This window comes from Ovis canadensis, chromosome 7 (assembly GCF_042477335.2).
Source record: "Ovis canadensis isolate MfBH-ARS-UI-01 breed Bighorn chromosome 7, ARS-UI_OviCan_v2, whole genome shotgun sequence".
NCBI classification, from domain to species: Eukaryota; Metazoa; Chordata; class Mammalia; order Artiodactyla; family Bovidae; genus Ovis; species Ovis canadensis.
In genome coordinates this window covers 98,912,333-98,928,010 of record NC_091251.1, presented here as the reverse complement: position 1 = coordinate 98,928,010, position 15,678 = coordinate 98,912,333, and the positions used below count along the sequence as shown (strand labels likewise).

General features: G+C 45.7%; 1 protein-coding gene across 6 annotated transcripts in view; it reads left to right on the top strand.

Moving 5' to 3' along the window:
* POMT2 (protein O-mannosyltransferase 2) overlaps positions 1-15,678 on the top strand; it is a 41,954-nt gene that overhangs the window by 2,219 nt on the left and 24,057 nt on the right. For 4 of the 6 annotated variants that reach the window (XM_069597169.1, XM_069597173.1, XM_069597172.1 and 1 more), the window contains exons 2-5: positions 6,761-6,845; positions 11,298-11,402; positions 13,662-13,770; positions 15,419-15,527. In XM_069597169.1, the coding sequence (XP_069453270.1) occupies positions 6,761-6,845; positions 11,298-11,402; positions 13,662-13,770; positions 15,419-15,527 (408 nt within the window). The remainder of the gene's footprint in view (positions 1-6,760; positions 6,846-11,297; positions 11,403-13,661; positions 13,771-15,418; positions 15,528-15,678) is intronic. The other 2 variants (XM_069597171.1, XM_069597170.1) reach the window with 1 other exon arrangement.

Below are 15,678 nucleotides of genomic sequence, written 5' to 3'. Positions count from 1 at the left end.
GGAAGTACAAGAGAGCCATGGAGGACTGTCTTTCCCAACATGCTCACCGCTTGATTTTAAGCTGTCTTGGCTTCTAGCAAATCTTCATATGAATGTGAAGCTCCATTGGCTACTCTGGGTAGCCAGAGTATAGACACAGAGGCATAGACCAAGTCTGTTTAATTTATCTTATACAAGACTTGATTAAGGCTGCTGTCACTAGGACTCAAAGCAGCAGGGTGAGGCCAACCTGTAATATTAACCTATGCCCTCCAGGGTTCTGGATTCAGCCACCTAGGAAGAATTATATGTGTGGAGGAGTGGGGAGGAAGGACCAGTAAGTCTTATTTCAGATAGCTGGGATGTAATCTAAGTCTGGTCTATTATCCATTATGGTCTGTACACAGATGTTTAGACTGACCTCTGATTTTTGGTGTCATTGCCAATAATTAGGAGTTCTCTTATTAATAAAGCAACTCTCATGCCCAATGGAAAGACATTCCAAGGCCCATTCTTTCCTACATTCTAACATATTACCTGAAGGGGTACGTGTCACTACAGTTCAGGATTTTCTACTAAATTTTATTGGGATTGCCATCAGATTTGGTTTAGACCACCATTTCAGTGATTTGGTTAAACCACATGGGCAGTGAGTGTCGCTGAGTAGTTGCAGTGTCAGTCAGTATATAAGGTATAACCTAAGGTCCCTAGGGTGTCAGGAGAAGCATATGAATTTGTATCAGTCATTCTTCCCAGGTGGCTCAGTGGTAAAGAATCTGCCTGTCAATGCAGGAGACAGGAGACTTGGGTTCAATCCCTGGGTTGGGAAGATCCCCTGGAGGAGGAAATCGCAACCCATTACAGTATTGTTGCCTGGGAAATCCCCTGGACAGAGGAGCCTGGTGGGCCACTGTCCATGGAGTTGCAAAGAGTCAGACATGACTGAGTGACTGAGCATGCATGCATACTGATAAAGGTGGTGTCATTCTGTGTTTTTGCACACATGTGAAGGGAGATTCATGTTGGGGATTAATGTTGATATCGTCAGGTACATGAGGATAGTTCAAGACTGGCCATGTACATGAGTCTTTCTGATTTCATAGCAGGGTGATTGATTCAGCAGCAGGTCTATTGCTATATACAGCTGCCAGGTGCCTTAACTATACCATAGTGTTTTGGCAGTATGGACTCTGGGCCTAGCAGGTAAATAGCATTCATTATTTCCCTTCTCTTTACATTTTCAGGGGCCTAAGATGTTCTTTCCCTAGATGGCAAGGTTATTTCTTTCCTCCCACTGCCATATAATCCCTGTGTCCCACTTAGTACCTGTAATTTCATCTTTACTCCAATTATTGCCTACTACTAATATCCAGAGCTTTCTGCCATGAGCACTGTCAGAAAATTGACAGAGGCTTATTATGCCTCCCACCTTGGCCCACATGAGCTATTGTAGAGGGTCTTCACAAGCAGTGTACTCAACCAAGTGACCTTTATTTTTAACCTCACTCCAATGAGAAAATCTAAGTAACTGAACTAGAATTAAGTTAGAATCCTGTAAATCCCACACCCCTACCCCTCACCCCCAGACTGATCTGGAGTTGCTGTTAAGGGAGACAAACCAAGCCCAGGAATCGTCAAGGAAGAATCTCAAATTTTCCAATAGGTTTTTATAATACTCCACCCTTTTTTCTTGATCATTACCCAGTTGGTGGCCAAGAGGAGATAAACACCTAGTTTTAGGTGGCCAAACTATGTGACTGAAGTGTATGAACCAAGTGGAGGTGAGGGAAGTATAATCAGAAATCTTTTTGAGAAGACTGTTTAGTGCTTGACAACATCAGATACCTATGGATGGTCTGGAGTTGGAATGTCATTGGATAATTTGACTGCTGGGCCATTGCAAAAAAAAAAAAAAAAAGGTACACCATTGTCAGACTGTAGATGGTTTGGAATGCTGAAAACATGACAGTTTAGTTTCAAGGGCCACAGTGGTATGTCTACAGGAAGGTGATTGGACTGGAATAGCGGTATCAACACTGTAACCTGAAAAGGTGGCAGCAGCTGCAGGGCACCAGTGATAGCCTAGAGAGGGGAACAAAGTCCTGATATGGCCAGTTTCCTTGGAGTGGGCAGGGTCAGTGCCCCATGCAGTGTGGCTTCCTTTACTACAAGACAAACAAGACAGCCTTTGTTCGGCAGCTCAAGTTCCCGCAATGTAGCAACGGCCTCTGCTTTGGGAACAGACAGCCCTTTACTTTGTGCCTCCATGGTTATAGATGTATTTCCATGCCCGGTGTATTGATGGCAGCAGGTGGTATCCTGGCAGCGATGGCAGTGGTCAGGATGGTGCAGGTTTGATCAGCAGCTTGATTCTAATCAATCTTATTAAAATACTGGCCTTTACTGAGGGTGTATCTTCATGAGAGATCCAGATTGTCCCATTGACAGGCAGCCATGATTGGCTCCAAAGAGGGGGGCTTTAAATTTCTTAATATATGTAGCCTTCCAACTGACACACCAGATGGTTAGGCCAATGGCAAAAGCCTAAGAATAAGTAAAAATATTACTTGTCTGTTTCTTTCATCTAAGGCACAGGTGTTGACTTTTGATTCAGTGCCTTGTGCCAGTGAACCCTTTTTGCAGTCGTCTTTCCAGAGTTGTCAGTGGAGCTGGATGATAGCTGCTGCCCTTTGGCTACCATCAGCTTTTAGTTTAGCCAAACCATCAGTAAACCAGTCACAAACATTAAGAGGAAACTCTGGGAATCAAGACCTCACTGAGTCAGGGGCTTTGCTGCCGGTAGTGGAGTGGAAGATAGTTTCTTCCAAAGGGACAGCTAACACCTCTGTTTGAAAAATCAAGATGCTTCTAGGGCCAGGCCAGCTATGCTCTTGAATATACCACTTCCGTTTCACCAACGAGGCTTACTGAGCAGTTTCCTTGCTAGCCAGTTTCAAAGCAACACGATCAGGCCAAAGACTATGGTTCAGGCTCTTAATTTCAATAAGAGTTTAGGAGTAGGTTGATAGTTGCTTCTTTAAAAAGGTATGTACTTGAAGCCTATGTCCAGCAGATGGCATTGCTTTCATAGAGAACCTGCCCGCCGGTCCCTTTTTTGTGATTATATTGTTTCTCTAGGACCCCTTCGGAGGGGACAGGATCACCTCTCACTATACAGCGGTCCCTGAATGGGATAATCTTTGACATGCATAGGATAAATACAACTATGCATCCAGCAGTGGGAGCCACAGCAGGAGTTTCAAGGGCCCCACCCACAATGGCACTTTACCTTCCCTTCCCAGATAGGAACTTGGCTTAGACCCTGTCAGTTAAATTTGGGTGCTTTCCCTGCTCTTTGAACTAACAAGTCTAATCGGCCTGCATCGGGAGCTACAGCCAGCCACCTAGAGATTACGCCACTCCCAGGTGGGGAGTCTGGGCAGTGCTGGATGCAGGGGGCAGGAGGAAGCCTTTCTTCCCTGTAGTCCCTGGATAGGTTTGCCCCACTTCTTCCCAGTTTACTTTCCTGTGTCTGGTGAGCCCCTGGGCTTAGGGACCCTCTTCTTTCAGTCCCTGTGCTCATTGCTCTGGTCCTCCCTGCAGTCCTTGGCACTTTTGGTAACCCCTGCACCTGGCAGATTGTCTCCAAAACTCTAAGGGATTGACTAGGGTGCTCCTGTATCCAATAGGACCTTGAGCTTGAGTCCCCTCTCCTCATGATGCTAAGATGGGTATGTGTGGCCTTTATAGTCCCCTTTAGGGACAGGGAGACCTTAACCTCACCTTTCGTCGTTTTTCTCTTTGAAGCAGCTCAGATTGTGGCAGAGGGGCGGGATCATGGGACCCAGAGGGACAGAGTGGCTCCGAATCTCTGAGCAAGGCACACTTTGAGCTTGAGCACACAGCTCATCCAAGGACCTTTCAATATTTTCACTCTACCCAGAGTTCTGTATGGAATAGCAAGGTCCTTGCTGTGGGCACCATTAAGGTAAGCTTTGGGAGCTCCATGATTCTTCAGCTGCATCCATATTGCCTTTTGACTGGGGCTCCTCAGCTGGTTGCCCCATACTGGTGATTACATCTTTTCCTGCTTTTACCCAGAAGAATGTGAGCAGTAACCAAGGCAGCATTCAGACAGTTTGTTTCATTTCTGCCTCTCTCCACTCAGCCTTGTTCATAGGTAGGCCAGTGGAAGATTCCTACTACCTCCCTTCCCCACCACTTGGGCAAGAGCATTTACTACCAGATCCAGGGAGCCTTCTGTCATCCCCTACCCCTGTCCCTGAGGGCACAAGTCCTTTCTCTTAAGGAAAACTATAACTCAGCATCCTTGGCTCATCAGGGTTTAGGGTTTTATTTTTACCCTGTGTGCATGCTTAGTCACTTGTCATGCCCGACTCTTTGCAACCCCATGGACTGTACCCCACCAGGCTCCTCTGTCCATCGGATTCTCCAGTCAAGAATACTGGAGTGAGTTGTCATGCCCTTCTCCAGGGGATCTTCTGGACCCAGGGATCGAACCAACGTCTTCTGCATTGGCAGACAGGTTCTTTAGCACTAGTGCCATGTGGGAAGCCCTTATTTTTACCCTACTTACCAACTAATCAGTAGTCTGTCACTGTTTTATGGATGTTGTCAGGAGACAAAGTCCTGGGTCAGAGACAGCCAATTTCATTTCTCACAGTACAGCAAGCAGGATGGGCATCAGTATGTTGGCATCAGCTCCGCTTGCCCCTAGTGCCCCATGTGATGCCCTGGGCATGGGTGAATGCCTGCACATGCAGTGGGTTGCATCACAGCCTAGGTGTATGGAGCTTGGGGAATCCGCTGTTTTATAATAAGCAGTAAACCAGACTGCTTGCTGTCCCAGAGGGAGATTCTGTGTCTTCCTTTAGGTTGCTGGAAGCATAACCCAGAGAAATGGCCTGAGTAAAGAGCTATCAGGACCTTGCATTCTTGGCATATCCTGCAAGGTGTGTAGTAACAGGAGAGAGCCTGGGAAGACTATCTCCTACTGCAAACATGCAGTGGAAGCCAAGAGGAAGTGTGAATATAACTACTAGTTTTACTTGAAAGTAAAAATATTATACTCCTTTACCAGCATGTTTCCAAACAGACTTTGAAACTAACCACAAATCTTGGGACAATTTACATAGTGCCCTGCATGTGTGGGACTATAGTCTGCAGGGTTCTCTCACGTGTGTTACTTGATAACTCCCTGGGAGATGGACCGGCAGATACTATTATTGTCTGCTTCATGTAGATGAGAAAAGAGGTCCTGAGGTGGTGAGTGACTTTGCAGGGTCATGCTCACCCAGTGGGTGGCAGTGCTGGGACCGGATCTATCGCTCTCTTTTTCTGCAAGTCTGTTTGTCACGCTGCTTGGAAGTTATTTTCTCCGTTTGACGTCACCAGGTCACCATCCTCATTTCATGTCAAACCCTGTGCTCAGCAGATGCAGGAGTAGATTTACCCTTCTGCCTAGCTATTAGACCCAGGGAGTAAGACAAACAAAAGAACCCTGTATTTTTGCTAAGAGCGTGTTTTGCCCCTCATGTTGTAGGTCAGCAATAACTGCTTATTGAAGCTGACCTGGGGATGGATAGTCACTGGAAAGCAACTGCTCCTCTGAGCTGCAGGGAGAGACTGACACACACAAACGGCCAGGTTCTGCTGGATAACTGGCCTTCCACTGTAAAGCCCGCATGTAGGGTGTAAAAGGTTTACTGTGGTTTTGTAGAAGAACAGGATTTTTACTTTATGTTTAAAAGCTAGTGTGTTAGAATCACTTCTTTCCTTGCAAGGTAATTTGCAAGTAAATAATGAGGATGGGCTTCAGAGAAGGCAATAGCACCCTATTGCAGTACTTTTGCCTGGAAAATCCTACGGACGGAGGAGCCTGGTAGGCTGCAGTCCATGGGGTTGCTAAGAGTTGGATACGACTGAGCGACTTCCCTTTCACTTTTCACTTTCATGCACTGGAGAAGGAAATGGCAACCCACTCCAGTGTTCTTGCCTGGAGAATCCCAGGGACGGGCAGCCTGGTGGGCTGCCGTCTTATTTGTTCACACGGAGTCAGATACGACTGAAGTGACTTAGCAGCAGCAATGAAGATGGGCTTTAGATTGATTGTTAACTTAGTGAGAAAGCTGTCACTTTTTATATACTGGTTCAGTTCAGTTCAGTGGCTCAGTCATGTCCAACTCTTTGTGACCCCATGGACTACAGCATGCCAGGCTTCCTTGTCCATCACCAACTCCCAGAGCTTGCTCAAACTCATGTCCATTATTATAGCAAGATCAGAATTCACAGTCAGAGGTTAATTATCACAAGGTTGGGAGCAAAATCAGACTCCAGCCCACAGTGTAGTTTGTAACAGCAAAAATAACATAGTTTTTAGTAGTCTTGGGGTTAGCAGTTAGCAGACTTGGAAGAAAACTTATTGCAAAACTTTTTATAGTATAGGAAACTCTTTGCCTTTTTAAAATAAATAGAAACTCAAGATACAGAATAAGTATAGATTTAACTTAAATTTATGATGACAGGTTGGTATTTGCTAGCCTTTATCTTCTGTCTAAATGCAGGTTAAGGACCAGCTTGATGTCTTGTTTCCTCAAACTACTTGCATTAAAAGCACTTTTTTAAAATCCAGATTTTCTCATTAATTGCTTGAAACTTGTAGCCTTGGGTTTTAACTGTAAATTTAACCATGCTGTATTAAGGCTATTTGGGTTGTATGATGATGTTAAGAATTTCATTTCTCTTTCTGTTTTCTTTTTAGTTGGGATGAGACTCACTTTGGAAAAATGGGAAGTTACTATATCAACCGCACCTTCTTCTTTGATGTGCACCCACCTCTGGGAAAGGTGAGCAATGTGGTGGACTGCACGCTGCTAAGGGTTGGAGCCCAGTCTTAGGTTGAGGTTTAATTCGTGGGCTTGTAGAAAGAACCCTCTGACATCCCAGAACAGCTGTTTTCATGGGAAACCTTTGGTATTTTTAGGAGTTCTCCGGGCTCAGAAATGGAGTTAGAATATTATGGAGCCATAAAAAGAAAGAAGTATTGACACATGTTGCAATATGAACTAATCTTGTAAACATTATGTTAAATGGAAGAAGTCAGACATAAAAGGCCACATATTATATGATTCCATTTATATGAAATATCTAGAATTGGCAAATCCGTGGAGAAATTTACATTAGTAGTTGCCAGGGCTTCCCTGGTGGCTCAATGGTAAAGAATCTGCCTGCAGTGCAGGAGACCTGGGTTTGATCCCTGGGTGGGGAAGATCCCCTGCAGAAGGAAATGGCACCCCACTCCAGTATTCTTGCCTGGAAAATCCCATGGACAGAGGAGCCTTGTGGGCTACAGTCCATGGAGTCGCAAAAGAGTTGGACATGACTTAGCGACTAAACAACAGTAACAAGGGGGAAGGAGGATTGGGCAGTGACTGCAAATGGGTGTGGAGTTTCTCTTTGGGGTGATGAGATAGTCTGGAGTTAGGTAGTGGTGATGGTCACACAACCTTGTGAATAAACTAAAAGCCACTGAATTGTACACTTTAAAATGGTGAATTTTATGGTATGTGCTGCTGCTGCTGGTTAGTCACCCAGTTGTGTCTGACTCTTTTCGACCCCACATAGCCCGCCAGGCTCCTCTGTCCATGGGATTTCCCAGGCAAGAATACTGCAATGGGTTGCCATTTCCACTCATTGGAAAAGACTCTGATGCTGGGAGTGATTGGGGGCAGGAAGAGAAGGGGACGACAGAGGATGAGATGGCTGTGTGGCATCACCGACTCGATGGACGTGAGTCTGAGTGAACTCTGGGAGTTGATGATGGACAGGGAGGCCTGGCGTGCTGCGATTCATGGGGTCGCAAAGAGTCAGACACGACTGAGCGACTGAACTGAACTGAACTGAGTGCTCAGCGCAGTGAAGACGTGAGAACACTGGCGGCGTTGTTTTTGCGGAAGCCTTCCCTTCCTCCCATCTGGCTCCGGTGTGAAGGGAGACATGGGAGGCTTCTTTGTAAGGCTGCCACCAGGGAGTGCAGTCTGTCTGCTTGTGCTCTACCTGCTTGAAAGAGACTGATGAGCAAAGCAGCTCCCATAGGTTCTGAAGCCAAGCTAGTCAAAGAATCAGAAAGCCCCATGGGAGCTGGTGGTCCAGTGGTTGACTTCACCTTTCAATGCAGAGGGTGCAGGTTTAGCCCCTGGTCAGGGAGCTAAGATCCGCATGGCCTCAAGGCCAAAAAGCCAAACCATAAAACAGAAACAATATTGTAAAAAATTCAATAAAGGCTTTTTAAAAAATGCTTCACATAAAAAAAAAAAAAAAACCTGAACACAAAAACCCCTTGAAGTGGTGACTAGGAAGTTTTCTCCTATAGTACTGAGGCCAATACCTGCTGCTTCACACTGGCCCCAGCCCTGAGTGCCAGGGGCTCCAGGGAAATAGGTGCTTTAAAAGAAATAAAAATGCCTGCATATAACAAGAAATTTGATTCAAATAGAAGGAAATAAAAGGTCAAAAGCTACCTTCTCTCACATTTCTATTCCTCAGAGGCCACCAGAGCCACCTTTATTAACATTTTCTCATATATCCTCTCAGAAACTTTATACAAATACAAGTGTGTATGCATTTATCCACATGTATGTATTAGTACACATGAACAGCACATTATATATGCCAATAGAAACAGACTAAAATTGAGCAACTTGTATTTTAAATATATCTTACTTTTTTCCCACATCAGCATATAAAATGTACCCCATTCTTTTTAGTGGCTATATAATATTCCATTATACATGTAAGCCATAAATTATTTTGCCTCTCTTCTACTGGTGGGCATTTATGTTACTTCCAGTTTTGAGTCATTACAAAAGATAATGCAGTGAACTTCCTTGTACATTTGTCTTTTCATAGTTGTGCAGGTGTGGCTAAAAGAGCCTCAGCAGCTGAACTGAAGAGGCAAAGGATGTACACATTTAGATTTGAGTTAGACATTGTTAAGTTATCCTGCAAAATGTGATAATATATGTACTCCCACCAAAAGTGTATGAGGGCGCTTGCTTCCCTCACCTCATTGCTAGCACTGGTGTGATCACACTGCCAAAACTTTGCCAATTTGAAAGTGAAAAATGGTATATAAGTATTTCCATTTGCATGTCTTCCTAAATTAAACTGAAAAATTTTTTTGTATGTTAGCCATTAGTGTTTTATATTTTTATGACAGCATTTTTTTTCTAGTAAATTCCTTTTATTCATACTGATTTGAATGAGTTCTTGAGTTAGAAAATCAGCAGAGTGGGCTACCCTGATGGCTCAGATGGTAAAGAATCTGCCCGCAGTGCAGGAGACCCAGGTTTGATCTCTGGGTTGCAAAGAGCCCCTGGAGAAGGGAATGGCAACCCACTACAGTATTCTTGCCTGGAGAATCCCATGGACGGAGGATCCTGGCGGGCAACAGTCCATGGGGTTGCAAAGAGTCAGACATGACTGAGCGACTAACACACGCTTTTTTAAAAAGTTTTATTTCACTTTTTAAATTTCTAATTTTTTATTTTTGAGTGCTAGATCTTTGTTGCTGCTCAGGCTTTTCTCTAGTTGCAGCAAGCGGGGGCTACTCTTCATTACAGTGTGCAGGCTTCTCGTTGCGGGGCTTCTCTTGTTGTGGTGTGCTGGTTCTAGGGCTTGTGGACTTTAGTAGTTGAGGTTCCCAGGCTCTAGAGCAAAGGCTTAGTAGTTGTGGCTCATGGGCCTAGTTGCTCCACGGCATATGGGATCTTCCCAGACCAGGGACCGAACCTGTGTCTCCTGCATTGGCAGGTGGATTCTTTACCACTGGGCCACCTAGGAATCCCCTCAGGACTACTTTTAACCTTACTGGAACTGAGAGGGAACTGAATTTTTAGTGCTTGTTGAATGCTTGGCAGAGTACCAGATGTTTTACCTTTGGCATCTGCTCTAAGCCTTACAGTCATATGCGAGGAAGGCTTTATTACTTGTAGTTCAGAGAGTACTAAGTATTGTCCCCAGTTAGAGACCTCATATGGGAGGCACCGAGATCCAGGTCACCTGTACATTTCCTCCTGCTGTGCCACCAGCCCAGCTGTCTGGGAATTTATGCACCAGGTGAGCTTGTCCTCTGAGATCCAAGGTGGGAAGGAACATTCATTTGATTGTCACTTCTCAGTTTAAGTTCATCTGGGTATTCAGATGGCTCCGTCTTCTCAATACCTTATATTACTTTATATTAAATTAATTGACATAAAATATAACTTCTGGACTCTTGGATTCCTCTTTATTTTTTTTAAATAAGGATTTATATTAATTTACTGCTGAGTTTTGGTTTCTATGTCTTGACATGGACTATGGAGAGTGACTCTGTTTAGAACTACTTAGAGAAAAAAGTGAGTTAGTGGTCCACATCTGAGCCCCCAGAAACAGCGTTGCTGGGCAAGGCTTTCCCTCCACACAGCCCAGCTCGAGTGTAGGGGTTGGGCTCAGGCAGCCTGGGGCTGTTACCGACACTTGGTATTTGCTGACAGTTCTTAGGTTTTAGCTGCTTCTGATTATATGTGTGAAAAAGCAAGTTTTACACTATTGATGGTCAAGGAAAGAGAAATGAAGAGGCCGATCCTCTCGAGCGTTTTGAGGGATTCACAACTCACAGGCTTAGTTTGCAGTTGATGTGTTCAGTTTGGGGATGTGCCAGGGTGCCCTCCCTTTGGAAGACTGGCAGTAGGAGAAACCAGCCTTCTGGCTTTGTTTCCACTGGGACTTTTCCATTCCGCTCTGGGGAGGTGCATCCATCTGCATTGTGCTCCCCGTTTTCTCCCCTTCTCTCTATGCCTGGTGTGTAGCCACTTGGCCTCTTTCCTTGCTCCTCATCCTGACTTGGAGCCTCATTTTCCTTTCAGTGGTGCAGTCTCCCAGGAATCAGCCCCTGCCCACAGCCTCCGTCCATGAGCTGTCGTGTTTTACTTCACAGCAAGTGAAAGAAGGCTGAATGAGGAAGCCCCTCACTAGCCCTGCCCTTCACACTGGGGTTATTTTCTTCTTAAGTACTCAGTCTTCACTGTACCCAAGGACTTGGCCTTAACACAGGAGAGGATCTGTTTCAAGCCGTGAGCTCTGTAAACAAAAGAGTCTTTGCTCTGTAGCAGCTGCCGGAGAAAGTGTCATATTGGGGGCTCCTCCTGTGGATGGTTGTCAGGGAAGCCAAGGTCTGGGTGTAGCTGGGAGGGCAGTGTGGAGGAGACGGAGTCTTCTCTCCGAGGCCTCTCATCTTTATGTTCCGCCTCTTTCCTCAGATGCTGATTGGTCTGGCCGGCTACCTGAGCGGGTACGATGGCACCTTTTTGTTCCAGAAGCCTGGGGACAACTATGAGCATCACAGCTACATGGGAATGAGAGGAGTAAGGCTTCCTGACTTGCAATTGGCTGCCTGAACCCTGGGGCCACACTCAGTCAGAAATGTTAACAGTCAGAAGCCCTCAAGTGGTGGCAGGTCTAGGAAAAGGGACTTCGGGGAGGAGGAGGTGATTGGACCCGTGCCTTGTAGTCAAGATTCAGAGCTGGGTGAGTAAGAAGAGCTAGAGAGAACACAGGTAATACGGGGATGACACAGGTGGGAGCAGGCCCAACCTGTCACCCGTTGCCCTGCCCACGAGCAGCATCAGGTTTCAGATTGGAGGGCAGCCCAGGACTCAGGCGGCCAGGAGGCTGCTGCGGCCCTAATGTGGGCCTCAGCACAGTGACAGGCTACATGTCCTTCCTCTGTGGCTGCAACTGCTGCAGTACTGCCTCCCTCTGAGGCCTTTATTGACACGTTAGCACTCCCACCCTCCGTGACCAGGTTCTTCCCTCTTTTCCCCATGAAGATTTCAGGCACACATAGGTTTTCTAGGAAGTGTATGTTTGCCCAGTCCCACTGTGCCCTGAGTCCCAGCGCCAGCCCTGACAGAACACGGCAGGGCCTAAAGACCCAAGTGTCTGGATACCCCATGCAGCTGCTGCTGCTGCTAAGTTGCTGCAGTCACTTCAGTCGCATCTGACTCTGTGTGACCCCATAGGCAGCAGCCCACCAGGCTCCTCCGTCCCTGGGATTCTCCAGGCAAGAATACTGGAGTGGGTTGCCATTTCCTTTTCCAATGCATGCATGCATGCATGCATGCTAAGTCACTTCAGTCATGTCCGACTCTGTGCGACCCCATGGACAGCAGCCCACTAGGCTCCTCCTTCCACAGGATTCTCTAGGCAAGAATACTGGAGTGTGTTGCCATTTCCTTCTCTGGGGCACCCCATACCTAGAGCTAAATTGGACCTACAGGAACCATCCTCCAGTGTGGAACTCTCAGAGCGGGTTGCATTTGCAAATCCCTTCCCTCAGGGAGTTCAAAGCAGTTTAGATAAAGGTCATGTGATTATTTGGGCTCTAGTCATTGGCTTGCTTGTGCAATCATATCATACTCTTTTAAACAAGGACTGTCTACTACCCTCAAGTTCTTGAGTGATTCTGTGTCTTCCTAATGATGTTTGATCACCACCAAGCATACAGAATCGGATATCAGCCTGACTACGAACTTGCTGTGGAAGTGAGAAGGCCAAATATAACAGCCTATTGCCTTTCACACCAGGGCACATTGCTTTTTGCTGACAAAAGTGACAACCCAAATGTGAGAATTTCCATTCCTTTGAGTATGTCTGATTACTTTCGATGGATAGGGTAGGAGAATAGAGAGAACACTGATGGTTAAAAACAAAACACACCGAAAAACAACTGTCCAGATGCTAAAGCGTCAAGCTGTCTGTTTTGTAAAATCAAAATACAACCTATAGATTAAAGAGTGGTTCCTGGTGTGACTGGATAAAAGGACCAAGGGAGAAAAAGCAGAAATAGCATTAGAATTCTCTAAAATATTAAAATACCTTCAGAGAGCTATTTCTCTCCTTACACCCAGTTTTGTAACAGAAGCTAGCGTCTATCAAGAACTTTCTGTGTGGTAATAAACTTTAGCTCATTTTATCTAAAAAGTAAGCCCTGGGGCTCCCCTGGTAGTCCAGTGGTTAAGAATCCACCTGCCGATGCAGTAGATGGGTTTAATTCCTGCTCCAGGAAGATTCCACATGCCACGGGGCAGCCAAGCCCGAGCACCACAACTACTGAAGCCCACGCACCTGGAGCCCGTGCTCCGCAACAAGAGAAGCCACCACAATGAGAAGCCTGCACACAGCAACGCAGACCCAGTGCAGCCAAAGCTAAACAAATAAATAAATTAAAAAGTACGCCGTCTGAGGTAGGAACACTTCACAGAAGGGGAGGCTGAGATACAGAGATATGACTTTGTCAAGGTCACAACTAGCAGTGATGGGTTGGTCCAACCCCAGAGTCTCCCACTTAAAACCAGCGTGCCCTCCTGCCCACACCTCCCTGGCTGAACTTCGCTGATTTCATGTCAGTGCACAAACTGGTGCTCAATAGGAACGTGAATGTTGCTTCATTTGATGCTTCACTATTGCACTACCCCTTTCATATTTAAATATATTCAAAGTCGTCAAGTCATGCCAGCTGTCATCAGGGCCCTCCATCTCAAAAGACCAGTCTGTACCAAGTCAGATAGGTCCCTGATGCTTTGCTTAGTTGGTCCCTTGACTGCTTTCCTGTCCTTCCCTAGTTCTGTGCATTCCTCGGCTCCATGCTCATCCCCTTGGCCTACCTCACTGTGCTGGAGCTGTCCCGGTCTCTCCCAGCAGCGCTGCTCACGGCTGCCCTCCTCACCTTTGGTAAGTTGTCCTGGACCACGTTTCTTGGGAAATTGACTGCCACTCTATGAATGTAGCTGGAAATCAATGCACTTGAAGATCCTTGTCTGTGGGCCCAGTTCTGAAGTAACCTTAGGACTGGGTAAACGTATTCCAGATTTCCTTTTACTCACTAGTGATACTTACATATATGAGTACTTGTATGTAGCAAGCCTTTATAGTGTTGGAGGTGTTGCGGGGGTATGGGTAATCCCAAGGAATACATTATCTCTAAGTTATCTGCATTTGAGTTTGGAATGGATAATACGTGTATGTGTATGTGTGTTTGTGTGTGTGTGTGTTTGAAGGAGGCTTACAGTTCTACTTCAACTAGTCTTAGTCTGCAAGATTAGTTTGCATTCCTTAAACTAATTTCATTTGAATGCAAGGGCATATGCCTCTAAGGCAGCTGGGTGACAGAGGAAAACAAAATAGAAATTTAAATTATTTCTGTGGATAATCCTCACATGGATAATTGAGAGTTGATCTGTAGAAATTGATCCTGTTGCTAGCCTGGCTCATATGAGAGTGAATTCATGACCTCATTGAGCTTAACATTTAAAGAAGTCCAAACCAGTTTAGATGGTTACTTTAGGGGTGATTCTGACTTTGCCCTGACAGATAAGGTTGCAAGATTATAGAATCTCCCTCTCGAGGACTGGTGGCTTTTTCCTTGGGTCTTTAATTTCCCTCCTCAGTAGTTCATTTATTCATTTTTCATTCAAGAACTACTTTCAAGCATCTACTTTGTGCTAAGCCACTTTCTTGGCCTCAGAGGTTATGCTGATGAGACAGGACTATCATGGAGCTTGCTTACTAATGGGGCAGATGACAAATAAACAAGTAAATTAGTAAGTCTGTAGTTTGACATTTTAAAGAGTAAGTACAACATAGAAAATAGAATAGGGTAAGGAATAGAGTAATATGGGGTGATTCTGTTTTAGGTAGGGTGGTCAGTGAAGAGCCCCCTGAGGAGGCGGCCTTGAGCAGATATCTGCGGGGACAGCATGTACTGTGGTCCTGGTGTGAGACAGCCCTTGGGAGGTTCAGAGAATAGCAAGACACTGAGGCCAGAGCAGAGCTTAAGAGCAGAGGAGGCTGGATGGGTAGGGAGACCAGGGCCATCTCGAGGAGTTTGTTAGTCTGAGTGAGATGGGAAGACATTGAAAGACTTACGCCAGGCCATGATGTAATGAAATTTTGTTTAAAAAAATTCAGCACCTGCATGGAGAGTCAACTCCCAACAGAGACTTCATGTGAAATGGTTAAGATTCTATCCTGGGTATATGTAGTTTGTGGCTATGTAAGCATGATGGCAGAACTTTGGATGGTGGCAGTTAGCAAGAGCCCTTGTCTCAGGATCACTCTGTCTGAATGAATGACACGATCCCTTCTGGGGTCAACGGCCTGAAAGTGTGAGATGCTCTTTCATATCATTGGGCTTTGGTGTACCCCAAAGCTGTGTCCTTCCGCTTTCCAGTTGACTCACTTGCCCATCTAATCTTGACTGCACAAACGCTTACGTGCAGTTAAGCCCAAGGGGGACTGTTTCTTAATGCTGGGGTATTTTGTTCTCAGGGGGGGCCTGTCTCTGATTCCACTTTTTGACCACTGAGCTCATGTTTTTCAGACACAGGATGCCTCACTCTGTCCCAGTACATCCTCCTTGACCCCATCTTGATGTTCTTCATCATGGCTGCCATGCTGAGCATGGTCAAGTACAACTCCTGTGCCAACAGGTCAGCAATACCATCTCTGGGAAGGGGTATCAGAAGCTGTGGCAGCTTGAGAATTTCTATTATGTCCAGGGTTGGGGTGGGTACAGTGCCTAGACGACTTGTCTTGAAGCTGAATTTCAGGCAAGTATACTTTAAAAAAATATTTTAGATT